This window comes from Cuculus canorus, chromosome Z (assembly GCF_017976375.1).
Source record: "Cuculus canorus isolate bCucCan1 chromosome Z, bCucCan1.pri, whole genome shotgun sequence".
NCBI classification, from domain to species: Eukaryota; Metazoa; Chordata; class Aves; order Cuculiformes; family Cuculidae; genus Cuculus; species Cuculus canorus.
In genome coordinates this window covers 26,409,147-26,433,239 of record NC_071441.1, presented here as the reverse complement: position 1 = coordinate 26,433,239, position 24,093 = coordinate 26,409,147, and the positions used below count along the sequence as shown (strand labels likewise).

Here is a 24,093-nt window from a genome sequence, read left to right as displayed (position 1 = left end):
TAGATTGAAGAGGCCACCATTTCCTTGATGTTCTGGTACTGGCTTTCCACATTATGCTCTTCCTTTCTCGTTCTTCTCCTCACTGAATAATTTTACATTCACCCACATCTGTGTAGGCTTGGACTCTTCTCAAAGGCTATATGGGCTAGCAAATAAGGAAAGTCAAGCATATACTGTGCTAATAAATGTTATGATTTTCAGTTGATCCAAATTACAGATGGACTGGAAATACTCAACACTGGAAAATATATTTCATAATATGTACAAATTAGTATTTCTAGAGAAATGTCCTCGCATCTGTCCTCTGATAAATTCTGCTGAATATATCTCTGATTTGTTTTAGAGCACAGTTAACAACTACCTCTGTCTGAGGTCCTAAGATCTATCCCAGTTGACAGCCAGAATTTACAGAGAGATGGGGTTCGAAGAGTGAGGGAAGATAATCGGCTATGACCCACTGTATATGCAGGTTGTAGATTTACTCCTCCTAGTTCCATAGCAATCAGCCTGTCATTTTAGAAAATTTCAGTCTCAGTGTAATGAACCCTGTTCCTGAGGAGAGTAGTTTGCAGTCTGATGTATTCCTCCCTTTCTCATCAGAAGGAATGCACAGATTTGTGCATGGAGATTATGTAAATTGATCGTGTAAATCCCTGAGACTTTCCTCTGTGGAAAAGATGATGTTCATTGCTGCTATTTACCTTCAAATCTGTTGGTTTCCTATAGATTCTAACTTTAACCTGTAAGATTTATTTTTTTAAGTGCAAAGATAATACCCATTTGAAAGGGTGCAATAATAAGGCTTTAGGGCTTGTTTTCATCCAGAGTATTAATCCTGCTAGTACACTGTTTAAAGGATTGTGGAAACTTGGGAAATCACATGGGATATGGACCTACAGACTGTACATTTCATACAGCTTTGGGTTGTTGTTTGGTGAACACAGAGATCTAAAAGGATGCATGGTCTTTTTAACATTCACAATCGGAAATGAGTTTCTTGACTGAGGCCCTCCTGTCAAACAGGAGTCACTGTTGTTGCTTTGTAAATCCAACCACACAGTACTTTCCCCTTTGTGAGACACATATGGTGTAAATCTTTTCATCCTCTCTGATTTCCACAGAAAAAGACAAGTTTCCACTGAAAAAGCCATGCTGAAAGTAAATATCAGAAGAGTGATGGGGTTAAGGGGAATCAAGAAAAAATTAAAAACAACAATGGTTTGCATTTTGCTTTGCTTTTCAGCTGTGAAGTTTGGAAGAATGTCCAAAAAGCAGAGGGATAGCTTGTATGCTGAAGTGCAGAAGCACCAGCAGCGACTGCAGGAACAACGGCAGCAGCAGAGCGGTGAGGCAGAAGCCCTCGCCAGGGTTTACAGCAACAGCATCAGCAATGGCTTGAGCAGCCTGAATAATGAAACTGGCAGCACCTACTCAAATGGGCACCTCATTGACCTGCCGAAGTCTGAGGGTTATTATAACGTAGATTCTGCCCAGCCTTCCCCGGATCAGTCTGGGTTAGATATGACTGGAATCAAACAGATAAAGCAGGAACCTATCTATGACCTCACCTCTGTACCAAACCTGTTTACCTACAGCTCTTTCAACAATGGGCAATTAGCTCCGGGGATATCGATGACTGAAATAGGTAAGGAAAATTCTTATTCCTCTACTGTAGTGTGTATATATATGTAAGCTATATTGCAGTCATGTCTTTATTAAAATATTATTTAGGCATTCCATACACAGGTAAGCAATATTTAACTGTTCACACGTATATCTATGCACACAACATACAGGGAGCAAAGGAAAGAAAATCAGTCTGGTGGTAGTTGACACAATATTAAGGCAGTTCCGTTTTTACCAAAATCTGCAAATTATGCAGTTTCTTAAGCTCAGCAGTTCATGTTCTGTTTATGAAATAGGAGCACGAAAGCAGGTGATGAATCAATCAGAACCAAGTGATAATTAGTAGCAGGAAGCTTGTTTCAAATGAGCTCATTACTTGCAGGGTTAAATGATCTCTTCAGCCAGCCAGCCGTATTCTTGTCAACACCCGGAATCCCCATGGCAGCTAATTTTAGGGTATTTATTGTCAAAAAACACCAGCTTGCTACTTATGGTGCATGGAAGTACATGCAGAGCAAGTTCTCTGAATTCATGAGGTGAAAAAAACTCTGAGTGTATTTGCGTGGGTACCCCTGCTCCTGTGCTTGAATGCCTTGGAGAACCTGTCCCTTGATTTCTTCTTTGAAAAGTAGCAGAGACCTTTCTGTGAATTGAGTCACTTTGAAAGGCAACAGCTAACAGTGATTCTTCTATAAGAAGGATTTCTGTTCATCTAATGCTTTTAGTTGAACAGTAGTTTCAACTAAAAACTACAACTATGTAGTTTTAGTTTTTTAATGCAACTGAAAGTGCTACTTCTATTATAAAGAAATGACACGAAAGATTGGCATCCTAATTAGTTACTTCCCACCTCAACAAGTGAAGTACACTGAGTCAGTTGTGCTTGAGAATATAATCAAAGGGTAACACTTCATTAATGGAATTTAATTAAAAAGAAAGAAGAAAAAAATGGCATTCAAGAGCATGCATAACAAATTAATTAATGCTACATCATAAAACAACCCTCTATAGTTCTGGCCTGGCCTTGCTGCCTCGTGGATGTACGCTGAGATGTGTAAATTCATGTGTGTACTAAGACCTACTGAGAGCCTTGGAGATATGGCATGTATTCAATATATGTTGCAGAAAGGGCGTATATATAGTAGTTACCATCTGATTAAAAAAAAAAGAAGATGCAACAAGAATCTGAAATATGTTTTCTACTCATGTATGCTCATGTGCAGGAAGCTGCATAGTAAATTGTGTGCTTTAGTTGTGAATTGCAAAGTAAAAAGTCATGATTTTCTGCCACTTTATTTAGTGGGATATGTTTTATTGTAATGTGTGGCCCAGGGTGCTGTCCAGTCAAGTCCTACATACACAGCATGGCAGTACAAAGGATAAGTGAGGAACATCTGCTCCAGCTTCCCTATCAGCTCCTGTGGCCATATGAGTATTACTCACATGTGACTTCTACAAACCTCAGTCCTGCGACAGGAGTTTGAAGTACTCCAAACCAGCTGAGAGACCATTTAGATAGTCATAGGAGCTGATTTCCTGCAGCACGGGTTACTGAATGGAAATGTTCCCAGAGACGCTCAAAGGAAGTACCAGAAATATGACAATTCTGATAATCCATGAATTAGCATTTGCGCTCAGTTACAGAAGTCAGAGAGAACATGGCCATAGGACTATATCTTTCCTTGCTAAAGGATCCCACTTAAGTCAGTAGGCTTGTTTGACTCGTGGAGCTTTAGGGAATCATTTAACTTTTCTCTCTTGCTGAATCACTTAGAAATAATGTGTTATTCTTATAATTTCACCCATTTTTTTCTTTCTGAGCCCTTAGCCAGCCAGCCCTAAACCCACACCACATTTTCCAGTCTTTCATTCTCTGTCATCTGGCCAGCATTTCCTTTCTAGTGCACACAAAGCAGGGAAAATCCCAGAGCACAGGGAGCAGGACACAGCAAAGGGATTTGTCTCTGAGTTGACAGCAAAATTCACGTGCTGGGATTGACCTGTCTTGCTTTTGAAATTAGAGCTGGGGCTCCTAAATTGCTAGAATTTTAACCAACTACTGCTATAAGTCATTTGTGGCACCTACAGCAGAGAGGTAATGTGTTAGTGTATTACATGTAGAATATTATACAATTATATGTAGTATAATAGATAGGCTGACGTAACTGAAAAATATGGAAGAGATGCACCGTAAAATATTGGGATCAGTGTACAGATGAATGGTAGTTTCTGTGTTTAAGTACAAACATAAAACTTCTCTTAATGCTGCAGTGGATTGTTGGACCATCTGTAAATCTGCAGTCAAAACTCGAAGCATGGGGTTGCATTGATTTCATGTTACAACGTGCTTAAATTTCACCACATCGCTCTATCCTACTCACTCCAGTGAGATTTAGGAGTAAACTGCACTCATGTTAAACAGAAATTACTGAAATCATAGAGAATATATAGGAGGTTGGAAAGCTCTGCATCAGTCCTCATGCCTGATAGAAATGTCTAGTGACACACTGAACCATTGTTTTAAGTATCCCAGATCATGTTAGTTCTTTTCCTAGCTGAAGGCTTTTTACCAGATGTACATTTCCAGTTGTAGTTTTCTTCTGGTCTTTATGCTCTGCAAATACATGTGTTTTTTAAGAACAACCTCACTTGCCATTTGTCTGATCTTGAGTGGAACCCTCTTAATTTTTGACTCATGAATGAATGCATGAGACTCCTTCCATCCTTGAGCTCCTGAAAGTTGCTGTAAGTTCAAGTGACTGACTTCTTCACAGGAAGCCCAGAATCAAAGTAGTCTTTGCAGCTTATGCATCACATGCTAACCAGTATCCAGTTCACTTGTTCCTTCAGTGTTATTGTTTCGCTTGCTTCTCACTCACTTGTTTCCTCCATAGGGCAGATTGTGTTAAGATACCTCCGACTGCATATTTTCAAGTTTGAATCTCATTTTGCCTTTCTTGATATTCTAATGTCTTCAGTCCCGTTACATATCTCATGCCTCATCTTTGTGACTTCTTTCAATTTAGAACTCTCTGCATTTCATTAGCATGCTGTGAACCCTCTCTTTCATTAGTAAAAATGTTAAATGCTGTAAAACAAGTTCTAACAATGGTTGCTGCTGCACTTGACTAAACAACTTGCTGCAATTGCATAAATTACTTTAGTATTTCTTTCTGCTTGCTATCCAACAGTAAGGCTCTCTGAAAAATCCCAGCAACAGGTCTTCATTTCCCTGTCTGTTACATTCGGTTGTAAAAATAATATTTTCTAAGATACTGTATGATGTAATTTACACATCACTTACATTATTTTGTTCACATTAATTTTCTAATTCTAAAAAGGAATCAAAATGGTCAGGCCTACTTTGATCTCCAACAGTTCTATACTTTAATTTGAATCTGAAAGTGCTCTTTTCCCTGTACATACCTGTACATAAGGATGTACATACCATTGTTTACAATAGACTTTGTAGTGGAAAGGGAAATAGTTCAACTTAACTGTTTTGAAATTCAAAATTCTTAAACAGACAATGTTTCAGCATATAGTTTTAGAAAGACATGGCAAGCAAAATATAGCTTATCTTGCAATGGATGCTTACTGGTATCTCTGAATATTGTACCAGGAAATACATTTAAAAGAAAGATGTGCTGACAAATCATAGTTATTTGGTCTCTTTCACATGTCTTTAGTAGTAGTATGTTTCTCCAAATGAGTTGAATAATCCAGGGTGCAACTGCACATCGCCTGGTCACTATGGGAAGCAGGATAGGTAGTCTGTCCTGGAGAAGAGGGGCTAAGTATAATAAGGAGCAGTTTCAGATACAGAAACAAATTTCTTATGTAACTAACAAAGCTTACAATGGAGAAGAGTTGGATAAAATCCGGCAATCCGCTATTAGGCAGAACTGTACCTTAGGCTCAGCCCTGGTCAGTATTCCAAATCTTGTTACAAAAAGAAACTCAGAGCATGAAGAGATCAGTCCAAACTTTGTACTAAGCATACAGGCACAAAGTCTCAGTGTGGCATCAGCTGCATTTCCAAGACCAGCTCCTTTTTCTTTTGAGGGAGGTACTTCCATCCTTTACTCAGGTGAGTCTGGCAAGCTCCTTCCCTACCTGTCCTGCTGTCCATGGGTGGAAAGACCCAGATGTTTCCTGCCAGCCAGTGATACTGCCAGCACAGGAGGCAGCCATGGCTTGAAGGTGTATGCTGCCAGGGAGCCCACAGCATGGTCCTATTTCTCCCTGACCACCATACCATCTGCTTATCTGGGAAGACAGAAATTTCTCATGCCACAGTGGGAGCTCAAAGCGTGGGGCGAAATCTGCTCATGGTGTTGAAAGAGAGAATTTAGTCATTTGCAGAACAGCTTTTTCCTTACAGAGAGAAGTGCAGAGGTCAGCTGGTGCATGAAAAATCCTAAAGGGAGAAGGGAGGTCCGTTTCCTGACCCTGGTAGCCTGACAGAGGGATGGCAACACTTGCTCTCAAGTGTGATTTTAAATTAGCAGGTATTAAAGGCTTATTTTTAGACTTGGTCAAATTAAAGACCATCTTGTTTAAATATATGTGCATAATATTATCTGTCACTGAGCTGAGCATTGCATTTTCCTCACAAAATACATGGCTCAGATCTTGGTCTGTAAAAGTTCATGAAAAGGCTTCTGTACCTTGACTGCAGTTGAGATTACCAATTTTCTCAGTTTTTGAGAAAAGCTTATTAGCAAGCGTTGTTGTGGAGAAAACCTATTGTTTAAGGGTTCAGTCCAGATCAAATTGAAGAGCACCCTACGACTGCATTTAGGTAGTCTAAAAGGCACCTCTAGAGTGTACAGGATGTCTCGTAGTCCAGCCTCTGTAATTTCAGAAGAAATAGTGTTGTTTATGGATATTCACGTGGCATTTCTTCAACATCAGTGGTGTTTAAAGGTGTGTTTTAGAACATGTTTAAATGTTTTAAAGACTGGCTCAGGATGGGTATGGAAAAGAAAAGCCCCCTTGGTAACTGACACGACATGTAACATGACACCCTGTGCATATGTAAGCCTTGATTTAGCTGGATTTGTGCATTCATCTCAGGACCTACAGTGAACAAATTTTATGCTGCAAAGTTATTAGATTTCCATTGCTGCAATATCACACAAGCTGGAGCTTGGCTCCCATCCTGAGAGGAGATCTTCACCTGGAAACACTCAAACTCCTTTGCTGAGGATATATTTCAAAACCAGTCCTGCACTTTTCTCCTTTCAATAGAAATCTTACCATTCACTTTACAACAATTCTTTTTATTCCTCCATGCCTATAGTGTTCATGGGTGTCCGCAGCACTGTATGGTGCATGTGCAATATACATATCAGTATCAGGTTTATGTCTTACTGTGCTTACAAAGAATTGCTGCTGAAGGCTGAAAAAGCACTTCCCCAATGTGATAAGCATTTTTTATTATTATTATTTAACTCCTTCCTCTGTATTTCCTGGATTTGTTCCCTGTGCCAAATCAAGTGTTAATGGACAGCTTAATGAACATGTATTGGTCAGTTACGTCCTACAGACACTGTAGGAAACAGCACACTCAAAATACGATGAACTCTCCAAGTAAAACACATACCTAAGGTAAAGTCTGTGTTGACGTTCCCTTTACAACACCACTGTCCACCACAAAGTGAAGCAGAAATGATGGGTTTATGACTGCGGTCCTGTGCAATGTTTCGTTACCTCTTTTTTCTAAACCATAGTTTAATATCCCTTCTACCAAGGTGATAGTCAGGTGTCTACCTTACAGCTGTATTTCAGCAGAGCAACGTTGCCATCTAGTGAGCAACTGAAAATGTGCAGTATGAGCACTTCTGCACAGTTACCCTAGGGGCACTGTATCTTACCATCATTACCTATTTAAAGGTGACAGAATAAATTAGTATTTCAGTTCTGTACTCATTTCAGTTCATGTGACAAAACACAGAACTCCTTCTGCAATTTTTTTTTTAATTAATTGTTTTTTCCCGCCTTTCATACACTCAAGAAGATGGTGGAGAATGGTAAGATTTAAAACTTATTTGACAGCATTTTTCTGCTATGAAACGCTTCAACTTCATAAAAAAATGGACAGAGAAGCAGAGGAATTAATTACAGAATTATGATACTGAAGCATTCTAGCTGAAGTGATGCTGGAGAGAAGGTTGTTTTCTTATAGTTGTAGATACTGATTTTTTTAAGTAACTACTTAGAAACAAATTTAACCAATACAATCAACAAATAATTTTAGAGAAATGGTGGGAGAAATGTAATATTTTTTAATTTCTGTAACATTTTGTATTTAAATCTTTTCCCACCTGAAAATTAGTAATTTCTCTTTATTTATAAATTCAGACCAAAACCAGCCTCATTACAGACTTACATAAAGGCTCTTAGGAGTTTATATTGCTCAGCCCAATAGTTTAAATGATCCAAATGTTCATAAAAAACTGATAATGATCTTCTACTAACTGCATATTTTAGCACTTATGAATTTAAGACAACTTACAGAAAGCAGAATTTGTGAGTAAACTCTTGATTTTGAAAATAAAGACTATTTTTTACAAGACATTATATTTACGCACTAGCTTTTTCACTGTGCAGTTTTCAAATCACTCGTCATCCACTGCATCACAGTAACTGCAGTGGACTTCGGATGAGTTTTGTGTTGGTTCTGGCAGTTCTGCTTGACTACACTTTAAAAAAATTATAGCAGTTTAAGCACAGTGCAGTGTACCTTTTTATTAACTCTAGTTCAGACTTATACAGTAAAGCAATTAATCTAAAGCTATTTGAAATGCAATAGATTGCCTAAAAGTATACCTCAGGATGGGATTTCCTGCAAATTTTAAAGCTTCTTGGCTATTTTTGAAAGCAATTTGACTTGTCTTTCCGTAAAGTCAATTCATATGACAAATGTAGGCCAACTACTAACATCACAATAATTTTAGCAATGATGACCATTGGCCGCATTCCTCAGTGGAGTTCGATCATACTACAACCCATACAATATAGATGCTGCAGAAAATACCATTTTAAGTACTGTCTTTTCTGTTTATTGTAAGAATAAGCATTGCAAGTGGGAATACAATCAAGAATTCACAAAGAGGTGAAGTTAAATTGCTTCTGGCATATGATGCATATTTTCAAGAAATGAAACTTTTCTATTGATTGTGTTTTCCTGCAGCACCCAAGAAAATGAGGTCCCATCTTAATTGTGGTTATGACAATTTAAACAATATGAGTAGCTGGATTAGGCAATGAAATTAATAGAGTCAGCTACATATTTTAAACTAAGATTGGGCATGAGGAGCATTTTGTGGTCTTTTATTCTGTTTTACTTTTCGGATTGTTTTACAAATTATTTTAAAAGATGCATTAAACAGTATTAAAAACAACCTTATCTATAGCTTACATTTCTAAAGCATAATAACATAGTTCTTAAAAGCAGGTATATTTCTAATCCATTAAAACAAGTACATAAAATTCTTCCTTTTCTCAAAAGTTGTGAATATTTTCTTACATAACGAAACTTGACAAAACATGTTCATTCTATTGAGAATCCAAAAAGCAGTTAGAAAGAAAACATTTGTAGCAGTCAAAATATGTAAAATACTACATCATACATCCCATATATTACCATATATCATGACAGTCTTCTCAGGAATAGCACTGTGCTGTGAATATTGTCAGATTAAAAATCACACAAAAAGATCAATGTAAAGCAAATGGTATAATGAGTACTAAGGCTGTTGCTGACACTTGTAGGAATAGCTGTTCGGCTAATTTCCTATCATATGCTTCAGAGAAGCAAATGTTAATAGCAGAAGAAATGGTAACTGGCTTTCTGCAAGAAACCCTCAGAAACAGTAGATGGGAGCAGGTGCCAGAGCACAGAGGGCCTGGGACATGTGAAGGACATTGTTTTGCAGGGTTGCATCTCACACAAAACACATGGGAAGGCAAACATAGCACTACAGATAAGAATCAAGATAGTAAGGCAGAGATTATTTAGGAATCAATGTAATATAAGGAAGTGGCATACTATTTGCAAAAATTTCTGCAGTTTAAATTAGTAGTGATGTATTGCTTACTTCCTTATTGGAGCAACCCCTTTATCACAGGGTTAGTGCTCCCTGTCTGTAACATTTGTATATGTTGTTTCTGGGCAATCAACACCGACAATATGTATATTTACCTTGTGCTTTCTGAGAACTTAACTTGTGGTCCATGCTGTATTTCTTTGCCGTCCTGGACAACACCGTTCAATCATTCTTTAACCCTCAGGTACAAGCAAGCCAACAGAAGTTTGGGTTTACAATTTTTTTTCTTTCCCAGTACACATGCAACATCTTAAGATTGACTCCTTGAGGCTATAGTTCACTTTTTCATGTGGCATGCCTTCTGTCTGGCAAATCTCATCCCTCACTTCATGCTTTTCACTACTTTCCATCTTATTCCTGAGAATAACACCATTCTGCTTGTTATGCAGTTTGTAATGTTGTTGACAGCTTTACAGGTAATGATGTCTTTCCTCAGTCCATTCAGTTTAGACACTTTATTTCATTGAACAGCAACAATTCTTTTATACAAGAGTGAAGAGATGTGATAAAAAGTTGGAGCAAAACACACAGGAGAAGAACGTGAATGTGTTTTGTGAAAAAATGTAATGCAACAACTCATACAGCTCAGACAAATGAGGAAACTGATTATAAGACAGGTTTTGTAGTGCAGTAGTCTTGCAGGGATGAAAGTTGTATCTAAATCAGAATAACTAAAACAAGATATTAAGGCATGGAGCACCGTTGTTTGTTGTGTTTTACTGCATGGGCATTTTTTCTCTTGATCAGTGATATCTCTAGCATTGCTTATGATAAACAAAATTGTTTCACTGTCTGACACTATACATTGATACCACTTTGATCCAGCTCAGCTGCCATGCTACGAGAAAATAGAGCCATTGTAGACTGTTTTCTCATCACTTTTCAAAGTACTTTAATACCTAGATTGCCTAAAATCTTTATAAGAATCTAAATGTAAGCCTGTGACAGTGAAGGAATTGCTAAAACGTACATCTAGCCTCTCTCAGCCTTTTGTAGAGTACGACAGGGCAAAGTCTGCCGACCATAGTTCAAAAGCCTTAGTATTCCAAATGTTCCATGTATATTTCTAGGTTTCATAGTGAACAGTGTCCACTCCAGCCAATGTTCGCTTAATTGTAATAAATGGAACAGCATTAGTTTTTCAGAAAAGTCCTGGTTTTAGTATAAATATCTCTTTGTGTAAGCCATGCTGGAAGAATTTAGAAAACAGCTCATCTCAGTAAATTTATTATAATTATACAGTGCCTGTAGAGTCCATGTCCCATAAGTTCTAGCTATTGCCTTTGTTAGTGCTTTTGCTGCCAGCTAAATTATTTCTAATTAGTACAAAATATACATTTTTTTACTAAATTGGCTGAGACCCAGGAAAAGTATTAAGTGGAGACCTTTAAGCATTTATAAAGATCCTGTAGGATTTAACAGAATTCCGGGTCCACCCACTACGTTCCTCCAGATTAGGACTTCATTCCATTGTATTGTCAGTTCTTTATTAGCATTTTTTTGAAAGGCAAATGAAACACTGATTTATTTCAAAGGGAGAGAGAGGAAATATAGAATTCACACATATAACATTGCCCCAATACGCCATGTGTTCCTGACAGTAAACATTCAATAACTTGAATACAGCAGAGGGTTGATCTTGAACTAAATTCAAGAACTTTTAGACCCATGAAAGTGTTTTAATGTTTCTTATGATCTTCCTAAGCTGAATATTGTATAGTGTTAAAACATCATTAAACAAATGGGGGTCATGAAACTTACTAGTCTATCTGTAACAGTTTATGAAAGAGAAATCTTTTGTGTATTGTGACATTAAGAGTGTCAGGAACAGATGAAAAATGGGATGACCTGTTTGCAGCCACTTTTAGGAAGGAATGTTCCTGCCTTTCTGTGGAAGAAAGTTCAGACTTTTCAGCCAGTTCACTTAAAATATTGGGAGGCATTGTTCATGTTTGACATCATCATAAGACATACTTTTACTTTATTGCCTCTCTCACTGCCCCTCCTTCTGCCTAAGAATTTTTTGAGGTAGTCTTTGTAGTGAAAACAGTTAATGAAACTTTTTGTTTTACTATCATAATATCCTTAAATTATGGTATAGAAGACTGTTGATCTGATAGTAGTTTGGCATTATTTTGGATCCTAGAATGGAGATTTTATTTACAATATCTATCTGAAGTTTTGATAGTTTTGCAAACTGATATGCGTGCTTTCAGCAGCCAAGCAAAGCTGTGTTATTGCCGCATTAATTCAAAGTGGATCCCTGCGAGAGCTCAACTTAGAATATAAGCTGAGATGAGCTCTTAGCTACTCAACTGGATCCTAAGGGTAAGTGGCAAATTAAAAATTCATTATTCATTTTAATTGAGGATGATTATCAGTGTTTTAGGAGGCACACTTCAAAGTTCTTCATTTCCCAGTGCAAAACAAGGGAGTGCTGAGAAAAACTAGAGTCTCTCTTGAGAAAACAGAGACAAATGAAAGAACTAAAGAGCCTGTAGGAAACAGACACTACTGAGTACTGTGGATAAATTTCCACTTAGCAGGCCAAATTCACAGCTGATGAAAGTTTTGTGCTGTTCATGGAGTTACTATGCCCATCCCCATTCACATTGTACCTGACCCCAAGTTGGAGTCTTGCCTCAGCATTGTGGTTTGAGGTCTCAAAATATTAAAAGGAAATGTCTGGAAGAGGCAGGACTGACTCATCAGCTGATGGTAGACCCCTGTAGGTCTGTGCTATGCTGATATATATTATCTAGGTTGCAATATTGAGGTTTTTTGTACGTACTTCAGATTTAAGCAGCTCCTAACTATTCCACTGGTGCAATAGATGTTTGAGCTATCGTAACCTTTGGAGAGTGCCTTTTGTGAGATTTCTGCTGAAGTCTGTAAGAAGATACAGTTGGGGGCAGGGGGAAAGAAAGAGGAATAAGTGAAGCGGACGAGCCAGCACAATATCCAAAACTGGAAGCAGAAACGGTCATTTGCTGCTCTGGAGGTTGTGAGCTGTAGTCCCAATTTTATAAGAGAGGTCAATAGCTTGTGGATTGTTGCTTTGCTCTTACAATATATGCTTTTTGCCTGTTTTGCTGATGGAATAGCGCTTTTGCAGTGCTGCTGTGTGTTCAATCCTTCTGTCAGTACCATCCAATATTTCTTTAGCTACTGTCCAGCTTCAGTGGAGGGGAGCAGAAGTTTCAGACACTTGGGTTCCCGCGAGCTTTGGATAAGAGGATACTCAGCTGGTGAAGGAGACAGACAGCCTTGTGGAAAGGCAGAAGCTGTGACTCAGGCCCCTGTTCACCCCAAAATGCAGTGGGCCAGTTGGCCTGAGCAGACTAGCCCCTCATAGATGTTCATGATGCCTCTTACCCAGCCAGACACAACAGATGGGAGATAGAGAGGGAATGACAAGCAATTTTTGACAGGTTTACAGGGTGTGTTTGTTGCATTAATTGTGGTGCAGCTTACTTCACTGTCCACTGGGCCATCCTCACAGAATCAAGTCTTTCTGTTCCCTCTGTAATTTTAGGTAGGCGAAGCCAAAATTAAAAGCCATTTCTTTTGCTAAAACAGTATTAATCTCTCCTGATCCTCCTCATTTGTGTTTTGTCTATGCCCTATATTCCACGTCTCACTCTCCAGAGGATGCTTTTCCATGATAGCTTAATTTAATTCTGCTAGCACCGGTAAGGTTCCTCACTATTCTTCAGGACAGTTCTCATCAGTATTTGCAGATGACCTCTTTCAGGTGTTGGCCTCAACATTCTAGTTTGTGACAACTGAGCCACAAATCCAGGAGCTCATTCCATGGATATTTATTCTGTTACCATGCTGCTTTGCATGTTGTACAGCCTTTGTTTCACCCACCGTATATGTACATCTCTCAGGTGCATTTTTGTTGCTCCATCTAATTATAGGCATTGAGGCCATCTTGTCTGACAAGTTGCATGTTGCAAACTATAAAATTACGTAAATGCATGCAGCATTTCTTTCAAGAAACCCATAATTTTTTCTTGGAATGTGAAGAAATCTTTTTGACTTTCAGCTTCCTGAGGTACAATTTTCAGCTGCTTCTGGACCTCTCCTACTATGCATTTGACTTTTTTTTTTTTTACACTGATGCATTGCAAAATCCCAATTAATTTATTTCCCCATCCAGTTGGCATCTTTCAGGGCCTCACCAGCAGTACCTGAGCTGATGTGACAGGAAAAGTAACATTCCCACCTGCTGCAGGGCACAGGAGCCAGCCTGACCTCTCAGGTTTCTGCTCTCTGGCTCTGCCAACCACCTATATCTTGGTTTCCTTGTCAACTTAAAAATTAATGAGACTTCACAGCTAGAATAGTGGGACATTATAGAAAACCAGTCAGATATATGCAGAACAGAAATGCAGGATGAGTGACATCCTGAAGAATTTTGAGTATTTCTGATTTTTCAAAACCAGTTGGTTACAACAATTGACTGTTTTCTTGATTGAGTATGTTGTTTCTGATTCATCTCTCTGGAAGAAAATACTTTTTCTTGCCTCTTTTTAATTATTGTTCTCCTTAAATGAAACATAGTATTTGTACAAAATATCTACTTTCCATGAAAAGTTTCAAGATACCAATATAGAGAAATCGTCAAATTTAGAGCTAAGCTGTCTAATGTAAATGCTACCATGTCACAATCCATGTTGGCCTTCAGACTCTGGGAAGGCGTTATTTTCTGTGAAACGTTTCCCACGGCAGAGTCAATGTTGCAGACTCCATTCTCACACCTGAGTAGCTGGCATCGTCTCTCTTGCTTTCCTTTTCATAAAGCAAACCTTGCAAACTTCCTGTAAGTAGCGTAAAAGGCAGACTAACAACATTTCAAGCAGAAATGCAATTCACATGGAGGTCAAATTCAAATTGACGTTGTCTTTCATAGTCCTTGCAGCCCATCCAAACAGGATTCGTAGTTGAGTCCTTGCAGCTTTCTTGTGTAAGGAGACTCTTGAAATCTCTGGCTCAAGATTTTTGAAAACAAAATTAACAGAGTCAGGACTGAATGCATAGAGTAACCGTGGTGAACTCTTCTAGCCTGGAGAATGGGAGGGACATAGCTGTTGAGCATCACAGCAGTAGGGTACCTCTATAGGATTGAGGCCAAAGCCTCTGCATAAAGGCTATATTCCTTCTCCTGATATATGAAGTTCTTTCCTTTCTTTCCTCATTGTTCCTTTCTTCTTGGTTCTGCTAAAATAATTATCTGTTTCAAAAATCTCTCTATGCAATAATATTGAAATATTTTAGGTATTATGTAAGCATTTTCTTCATGTCAAGAGTGTGAAATAGTTCCAGCTTCTGTAACAAATGGTGAGGCTAGGAGAGCTAAGCTAGGAAGAGCAAGAGAGAAAAAGACCACCCAAGAGGTGCAAAAGCAAAATCCTTCAAAATTCAGGCTGCAAAGTTGTAATACATGTTGAAATCATACTCTTTTTGTGGGTGTTTTAGATACAAAGCCTAGATGTTCCTCTGACCCCACCTCAGTTCTGTCTGTTAAAACCTGCAGTCAAGTTTTCTGTGGCTAAGCATGTTCATAGAAAGATAATGTTGTTAAAACTATACTTCAAATAGAACAATATGGGAGTAATATCACCAATTTGGCCTTTCTGAAACAGGCAGGATTTGCTTGCCTTTCTGGGTTAAAGAAATGCCAATAAACCTTTCTTGAGCCATAAAAAAAGGTCTATCAAAATTTGTAATCCCTTTATTCCAACATTCCCATTTATGTGTAAAGTTTTTACTCTACAATGCAACAGCTTGCCATCATGGATTAAACTTGCATCCAGCCTTCCATAAAAGAACTATGGGTAGATCACTGTACTCACTAGTATACCAGTTTAGATATTTTGATGCCTCAGTCAATTCTTCCATCAGAAAACCTAAAGATGATGTTGACCTTTAAAGAGATACCTGTAAAGATTGAAGTCAGCAGTTTTTGTTGTTTCTAGAAAAACTCAGAAGTTTTTTTATATTTTCTTTCACTGCATTGCAGCTTATTAGCTTGTGACAGTAGCACAGGCCTCTCTCCTTTAAATAACACTCCTATAGCAATGATTGCAGGGAGCATATGCACATTTACATTCCTTTTTCAGTTTTCCTTCTTGCTGGTGTTTTTAAATTCAGTCAACATTTGGCCAAAGAAATAGTCTTATTTTAGGACTCCAAGCACTAGATCCACCCACTGCATGAAAGCTGTTGAGGATGTGAATGAGTAAATGATGACATTCCTAGTTCTTTCTACATGCTCAGGTTTGGCTAATGCATTGTCAATGTCCTTTCCTTTTTTTTGACAAACATTTTCTGCAAAATACAAGTGCTGCCAAAGGGCTTCACTTCAATTCTGTGACTTCGACTTTGCATTGTTGTTTAAAAGATATTCAGCTTAAGCAACATCTTCAGACTGGATCTCTGAGCTTCATGAGGCATATGGATCTCGGAAGAGCAAAATAAGAAATCATCATATTGCTATGGCATGTTTTATCAATACATTTCAACTTCCAGTGCTAATGAATTCATGCTGGAAGTTTTTGTGAAAATCTTTTCAATCCATTCAAGTGGCTTAAAGGCCAAAAATATTTAAAATACTTCCCTGAGAAGTTTACACTTAGTTTCAGTGGGGCCTCAGGGCAGCACTGAATACATCCCTTTCACTTTGTAACCTGCATTCCATGTTATGCAGCAGTATCTAAGGCTGCAACTTCAGAATAACTTTAACTTAATCCTGTATGTGAGCTCTATCCTCCCCATCTCTCCTTCTAAAACCCAGGATACTGGTTCTAGCTTTCACCCCTTACTAGCACCAGTCTGCATGTTCATGCTCATCTAGCTAAGTCAGAAATTAATCCAACTGAAAACTAACTTTAGAAAAAAGAAGAGAGACCTGTTTCCTCTTTTTCCTGATTTGAGTCACCCCAAAGTAATATGCCTCAGACACATGGTGTAAACCTCAGACTTATGGTATGAAATTTGGGGTTGTACCTCTGCAGGCTTAGGAGTTGGACTTGATGATCCTGTGTGTCTCTTCCAACTCAGGTCATTCTGTGATTCTGCGATTCTGTGAAATGTCCATATTAGGATTGAGAAGTCAGAGCTTGGCAGCTGTACAGGCTTGGGGCAGACAGAAGTGATCGAGTAACTTAGCTCTCCAAATGACGTTTATTTCAACAAGGACAAAAAAATAAACAAACAAAAATACCAAAAAACACTTCCAAAATCTGAAGTTTCTGAATAGTTTCACAAGACCTAGTGTTATTTTCTTGTGCAGATCCACTATTTATCAAACATCATTAGGCCTTGAGTTCAATACAGAAACATTTTGCAAAAGTAATATTCAGAGATTAAAAAAATGAGAAGGATAGCATCATAAAAGAAAATATATTTTTTAAAAAATCTGCATTTTCCAACAACTTTCAACATTTTGCTGATGCAAATTCCTGTTCACTGTTTCATGCAAGCTGTTTTTTATTTTCCTCTTTGCAGATCGAATTGCACAGAATATCATTAAATCTCATTTGGAGACATGTCAATATACAATGGAAGAACTACACCAGCTAGCATGGCAGACCCACACATATGAAGAAATTAAGGTTTACCAGAGCAAGGTATGATCCTGTAATATGCTTTTTCTTCTGCTTTGTATGGTTTGAAGTTGTTAAGAGAGTAATGTGTTTATCAAGTATATGCTAATGAGTTTCAAACAGGTCAGAATTGGCTTTCAGGTATCTTTGAGGAGCTGGATGCTGAAAGCAACGGAGTGACACTTCATAAAAAGAAACAGCAGCTTTCCAGCATGTTGAGATGTTTGTTACTGTCAAGGCTTAGACACGATTATGGAATCCAGCTCTCCGTGCTTTGCTTGTTATAACAATTGTAAACGTCATGCAGAATTTACTTGATTTTAATATAATCAAGATTGGATCCTTTATTGTAAAAACCTTAAGAAAATAAGACAACCTAACTTTGTTTCCTTATAATTTTGAAAACACATCCCCTTTTTATGTGAATAACAAATATCTGTGACTTATAGATGATACATAATGACAAACTGAAAGCACTCTTTAAACCGAAGTTGTTCAAAACTGTGTGGAAATATTATCAAATTACACCGCATTTTTGTTCTACCTCTGTGACGCTTAGGTCAAGTTCAGATTATTTCCTACTGGCACCTCTTCAGATGCCCTTGCACCAGCATCACTAGAAATGATTCTTCAGTCAGATTTCAGTTGGCATATTAGCTGAAAACACAAGAGACTGAAGTGACTCCAACTTGTTCTTTGAAAGCTGAGGGGCTAAGCAATAGTAGCAAGAATAAAAATATTGCACAGCATACTGAACTGTGGCATTAAAATCAAGAGCATCTACTTACACTTGCACACTTGTGTGTGCAAGGAGAATTATTATCAAGAAGACAAAATTTTGAGGCATCAGTATTTAGATCGCAATGATACTTTGACTGCATATTATTCTTAGTTTAAAACTAGGAAAAATATTCTATGGATGACTTAATAGCACTGTGCTACCTCTTCCCTAAGAGTACTCTGAGATGTTTACATTGTTTGTGCTGCTGTTTGTTCATGTGGCACAAAACACAGAATCACATTTTAACTGAACAATGCATTCTACTGCTTTGAAGAGGCAATAACAGTGCTCAGATCGCTGGGGCAATCAGCTTGCAAAAACAGCCTTCTAATGCAAATTGTTGGGTACCCAAGAAGCAGAGATGCTGCCTGCTATGCCTGGGGATGAGGGTGGAGTCTGAGGAGTGTGCCTTTCTGCAAGGCCACCTGAAGCACTTAAGGTGCTGTTGAACCCAGTTTACTCACTGCTTTGCTTTTCCATGTGTGTTTTCCTGGAAGACCAGAGAAGCTCTGTGGCAGCAGTGTGCCATTCAGATCACCCATGCTATCCAGTACGTAGTGGAGTTTGCTAAGCGCATAACAGGCTTCATGGAACTCTGCCAGAACGACCAAATTCTCCTCCTTAAGTCAGGTGGGTAAATGCTGGAGTCTTGAGGCTGGTTTAGTACCCAGCATATTAAAAAATGTGCTCTGCTGTCTTGTTCTACAAATCAATTTAATTTTGAAGAAGCCCTAATTTCAGTCTGTTTCATTAGCTATGTTAACCCTTCTGTATTTTTCCACATTAATCATGTTATTGTCTTCTGATCCCCCTCCGTCTACAGTCCGTTGTGGTTGTTAAGTACACGCACACACACAACTGTTGCAGAAACTGCAATCTCCAACCTGACATGTGGTGGAAGGACCCTGCAAATTGAGCTGGTCGAATCAGTCATCTGCCACCCTGTAAAATCCCCACTTGTCATTAGTGAAATGAACGCAGGCTCACTGGGGCCTGCCTCTGTGGTAATCTCTAATCTTTTTAATGAGACTACAGAAATACCCTCCAGCCAGTGCACAGGAGGGAAAATCCCTGCTGGCGCCAGTTGGTTTCAGAATAAATGAAAGCGGATTACGGTGGTGTGCTCTGGCCATGCTCTCTCTGCGTGCCTGAGTGTGCACATGTGTGCATAAGGGCAAGAGGGAAAAAGGGTTACTTCCTTGTCATGGGACTCAGTAATTTCTGTCCTGCGGAATAATCATGACAAGGTTTGTCGTGATTATGTAGTAACCCCATCAAACCCAGGAGGACAAAAAGGTATGACCAAGTGAACCACAACTGGTAATTAAATGCATTCACCCTGTCATATCAGTTTCTTACTCCCTCTACATGTAAAAGGCAGAATGCTGTATGAGGTGTCTCATTAAAGGATAAGAAGTGATTCCTATTTCCAAGAGAGTGCTCTTTATTAGGGCTGAAAGCCAGTGTGAATCAGCATTCTTCACCCAGAGGGCTGTGGCTTGACGCAGGTTGGACTGAAATGGTGGGCACAGGTGCAAATGGAAGGGATACAGAAATCCTGGGAACACGTAAGCAACATCCCAGAAAAACATAGTCATAGCATGAGAACTATTTTTTTAAAGTTCATACTAATTTTGAAAATTCTGCAGATGCCAGTGCACCCTAAGCAACTTCCTTGATTTGACTGGCCAGTTTAACAACACAGCTGCACCTTCAGGAGAAGATACATTTGACTGCACTGTCAGACAACTCTGTTTAGCAGCAGCATGTATAAATATGTCAGGTTTTATCTTCTGATTTGCTGTTAATGCTGACTAGGAGTTAGAAAATCAGTAGTTTTCACTCAAAAGCATGTCTGCAAAAAGATCCACAGATTCAGAGTTCCTTTTACAGGAGATTTATGGTTAGTTAATAGATGCTTAAAATGTTTTCTCTCAGTTTTCCCGAACTGTTAATTTCACATTTAGGAAATAAAAGGGAAAGATGAGGAGAAAAAAAAAAAAAAAAAATATTTCCTTTAGCTATTCCCGAACCAACCCCATTCCAGTTTAGGGGTGTTCTTGACAATATTTTGACTATTGTTTGCTCTCTAAAAACAGTTTGTGGTGTTACTCCCTTTCAGCCAAATGAAATTGGATTTACATACACATTGAGTGAAGCTGCTTTTTTGTATAAAAAGGTTTAATTACTGAAAAGGAGCTGGGACAGAAAGTTCACCTTTCCATACCCAAAGCAGACAGAAATTTCTTTGTTTCAGTCAGAGATATATCATCTAGATGCCTTAAGAGGGTGTCTATCTGTGCTGATGTTTCCAATGACTAATGTGCTCCTAAATATTTTTTTGAGCTTTTTTTTATTCTGATGTTTTGCAGTAATGTGTGGTACTTCTGCTCTTTTTCATGTCTGATAGGCTGCTTGGAAGTGGTTTTGGTGAGAATGTGCCGTGCCTTCAACCCACTCAATAATACTGTTCTGTTTGAAGGGAAGTATGGAGGGATGCAAATGTTTAAAGCCTTGGGTATGTTGTTGCTCTTTTCAACCAATTACATTCAGCCACATAGTGACAGATTTTTCTTTCTGGGAGTATTGCCCCACAATGAAAATCTGTCGTAAATGCTGAATCTCCAAACCTCCACATATCTAGGCTGGAACTGAGAAAGGAAAAAAGATAACTCCACTAAATGCCAGCATTAATAGGTGGTTTTCTATAGTAAAAAAGAGATACGTGAGGGTATTTCATATAGATTTCCCACTGCCATCTGAAGTTTTCATAAAATGTGAGTTTATGGCAGGTGCCAAGCAGTTTATCTTCACAGATCATTTATGCTTGATGTATCAGATTACTCCCACTAATTGTGTCCTGCAGAAGGCAATTAGAGCCCCAGCAACAAAGGGACTAAAATGATGAACTACTACAAAATATGAGTGACTTAACCTAAAATCCTGTTTTGCTTAAAACTTAAGCTCATTTAGATTTATGCATTGAAACAATTACTTCATTTCTCAATGTGATATTGAGTGCCACCTGAAATGTTAATAGCTAAGTGGATGGCTTTTGCCCATCTATAAGACTGATACGTTATAAGAAATTTATTCAGGACCAAACTCAGAGAGCTATTTCCTTCAAATGTATATATTTATCGTATAGGTATACATTTTTCTTACTTGCATATGGGTAAATATAACACTGCTTTGCAAATTGAAAGCATTTATGAATGTGCAGTACTTGATTTATTTTCATCTTTATGATCTTTTCACAAGTTTTCATAAATATTAGTAGTGTTAATTTAGAACTGGTCCTTCATACCTCTTAGACTTAATATCTGCTTAGAAATAGCATATCTTTCACCACTGCGAAAATAAAACCCTCTTCGAAGATGTCTTCAATTTTTGTATAGATCATGCCTCTAATTCTTGATAATTTTGTCCTTCAGTGGGTGTTCTAGTGATACTTTTTTTGGGGTAGGTGGAATTTTAATAGCTGATGAAAGACACTTGTTTTGGAAGTACAGATATTCACTCAAAATACTTCTTTTGACACCAAAACTATCCACTTTTTGTGAGAGGTTAAAGAGCTGCCAAATTTCTAGCACTGATTTTGTCCTCTGTGTTCTGCAGGTTCTGATGATCTAGTGAACGAAGCATTTGACTTTGCAAAGAATTTATGTTCCTTACAGCTGACTGAGGAGGAGATTGCCTTGTTTTCATCTGCTGTTCTGATATCACCAGGTAATTTTTCACTCCAAACACCACAATGAGTTTTTTTTTCCATCCTTGTCCACTTCTGGTTCTGCTTACATAATGAGCGGTTTGAGCTGTATCAAGCAATATTAAGCAATGTAGTAAGCAATGGAAGGGTACCTGAATTACTCAAGTATACCTCAATCTGTTTTTGGTAAATTGGTCAGCAATTACACATAATGGAGATAGATCAAAAAATGTGGGTGTAACAGACATGGAGCAGAATTGTGTGGACAAGCAATGCAAGCTGGCATTCCTACAGACCACATACAGAAAATCTTAGTGCTTAAGGAAATCCACGTTCCCCCTGGCATTTTCAGGAGCTCAGACCTCACAACTCTGAGAAGGTTATATAGTCCCTAACTACGATGGGCCTTTCCTATGTGTTTAAGAACAGGAGCAGTAAAAATCTGGATGACATCCTCTCCGAATTTACCTTTAGGTGAGAGGTGGTGATTCCAGGGACAACGCATTCATTTTTGTGTATTTGTATATCATAACTCTGCACAGGCAAGCATGCATTCAGTGAGTGCTGGCTCTCTGACCACAGAGAAGAGGATTTTTTGATTGAATTAACTCAAAATCTGGATCTAGTAGATAAATTCACAGGGGAGGTACACTTCCAGTTACCACAAAGAGTAACCTCTTGAAAGGCCTTTGCAAAAAATCCCACCATTAATTGTTTTTCCAGCCTGTTCTGCTAAAGACTTCCTCTAGGACACTTTGCCCTTTTGCACATCTGTGGTGAAGATTATGTTAGGCAGAATTAGACCAGCGCAGATGGTGTCAACATGTCATCATTAATGACACCTACTGAAAGGACTCCGCTTCTTTTATTTTCCCTTTGAACAGTTCTTGCAGTCATCTACCTGGAGTGGAAATAGCAGATCTATGGTGCTACGTGATATTAGGCCAGGGTGTTCCTGAGAGGAGCCTCCAAGCAGCCGCCGTTTCCGCTTCAAAAATGTCCCAGCTGCATGCAGAAATGAGAGGTTTTTGTGCATTGTCCCCCAGATGCCCTGACTTCCACTGTGAGGGGACTTGCAGTGTCCTGATGGGTCCCTCTCCATCAGCCCTCCCTCAGTCTATAAAAAACAAAGCTGTGAGTGTAACAGAGATGTGCAGTCAGTGCCTGTTCCTGATTAGCATTAGTATGCTATTCAGCAGACTGACTCTGTGCAAAACTGAAGACAACCTGTAAATTTGTTTGGGGTCTGGGCTCTGAAGTTCATCAGTAAGATGTGAACCGAGACTGCGGAAAATGGTTTCAGTATTTCCAGTTGACTCCACATTAGGAAGCCAGAAGAAGCAGAAGGAGGATTGGTGGGATTGTTATAAGCAGGATCTATATTTCTCTTTTGTAACAGGTGGAGGATTTTTACTCCTATGCTTATTTTCTTACAGTTAGGAACAGGAAAGGTAGGAGTTAGCTGAACAGACAGAAACAATAAGATCATTTTGAAGCTGACTTCAAAGCACTTTGGATTAGATGAGGGGTATCTAATCTATAGGAAGAAGGAGAATTCAGATAGTAATTTTTAGCCAAATGGAACATAAGTTATATTTCCATCTCCCATGTGATCTTGGAAGGGAAAACAGTCTTATTCCAGAAAATCACAGAAAGCTTCTAGCATTTCAGATTGTCCTGTGCCTTAGGCCTGGGCAAAACCTATTTACGTAATGGAAATTTTCCCATTGATTTTAATGGATTTTGGATCAAGTAATTTATGAAATGTGCTTCGTTGCAGGTAGGCATTGGGTGGACATCAAAATGCTGATTCAGCTCTGCAGTTCTGCATGTGTCCCTTTAGTTTGTGAAGCACCAAAACCTCTTGCATTCTACTAGCAGTTCAAGTTGCCTAAGTATCCACATTCACTTCTACTTCTTCCAGCTGTACTAAGTACTTGAAAAAGGTAGCAACTCAGCACTGGCTTTGAGCCAGCTGTTTTGCAGGCGTTTGTTCTAAAAAATCCATATTAACTCTAGTAATGCATTTTATCCCTTATATACATCAGTCTGATACAGCCATTCAGAGCTGGGTGTCTCCTGAATAGCAGTATCTGTTTCTGCTAAGTAGCACAGATAATTAGAGGCAGTTCTGAGTTTTTTTCTCTATAATCCTGCTCCAGGATTGAATGTGGTGCTACAAGATTAAATATTGCAATAATCTACAGTTCCCAATTTCACATCCAAGTTAGCTTTTTCTTACTTGCAAGC

General features: G+C 38.5%; 1 protein-coding gene across 2 annotated transcripts in view; it reads left to right on the top strand.

The window, feature by feature from the left end:
* RORB (RAR related orphan receptor B) overlaps window positions 1-24,093 on the top strand; it is a 141,088-nt gene that overhangs the window by 103,417 nt on the left and 13,578 nt on the right. For both annotated transcript variants that reach the window (XM_054054511.1, XM_054054510.1), the window contains exons 4-8: window positions 1,244-1,645; window positions 17,256-17,377; window positions 18,632-18,764; window positions 20,545-20,652; window positions 21,753-21,863. In XM_054054511.1, the coding sequence (XP_053910486.1) occupies window positions 1,244-1,645; window positions 17,256-17,377; window positions 18,632-18,764; window positions 20,545-20,652; window positions 21,753-21,863 (876 nt within the window). The remainder of the gene's footprint in view (window positions 1-1,243; window positions 1,646-17,255; window positions 17,378-18,631; window positions 18,765-20,544; window positions 20,653-21,752; window positions 21,864-24,093) is intronic.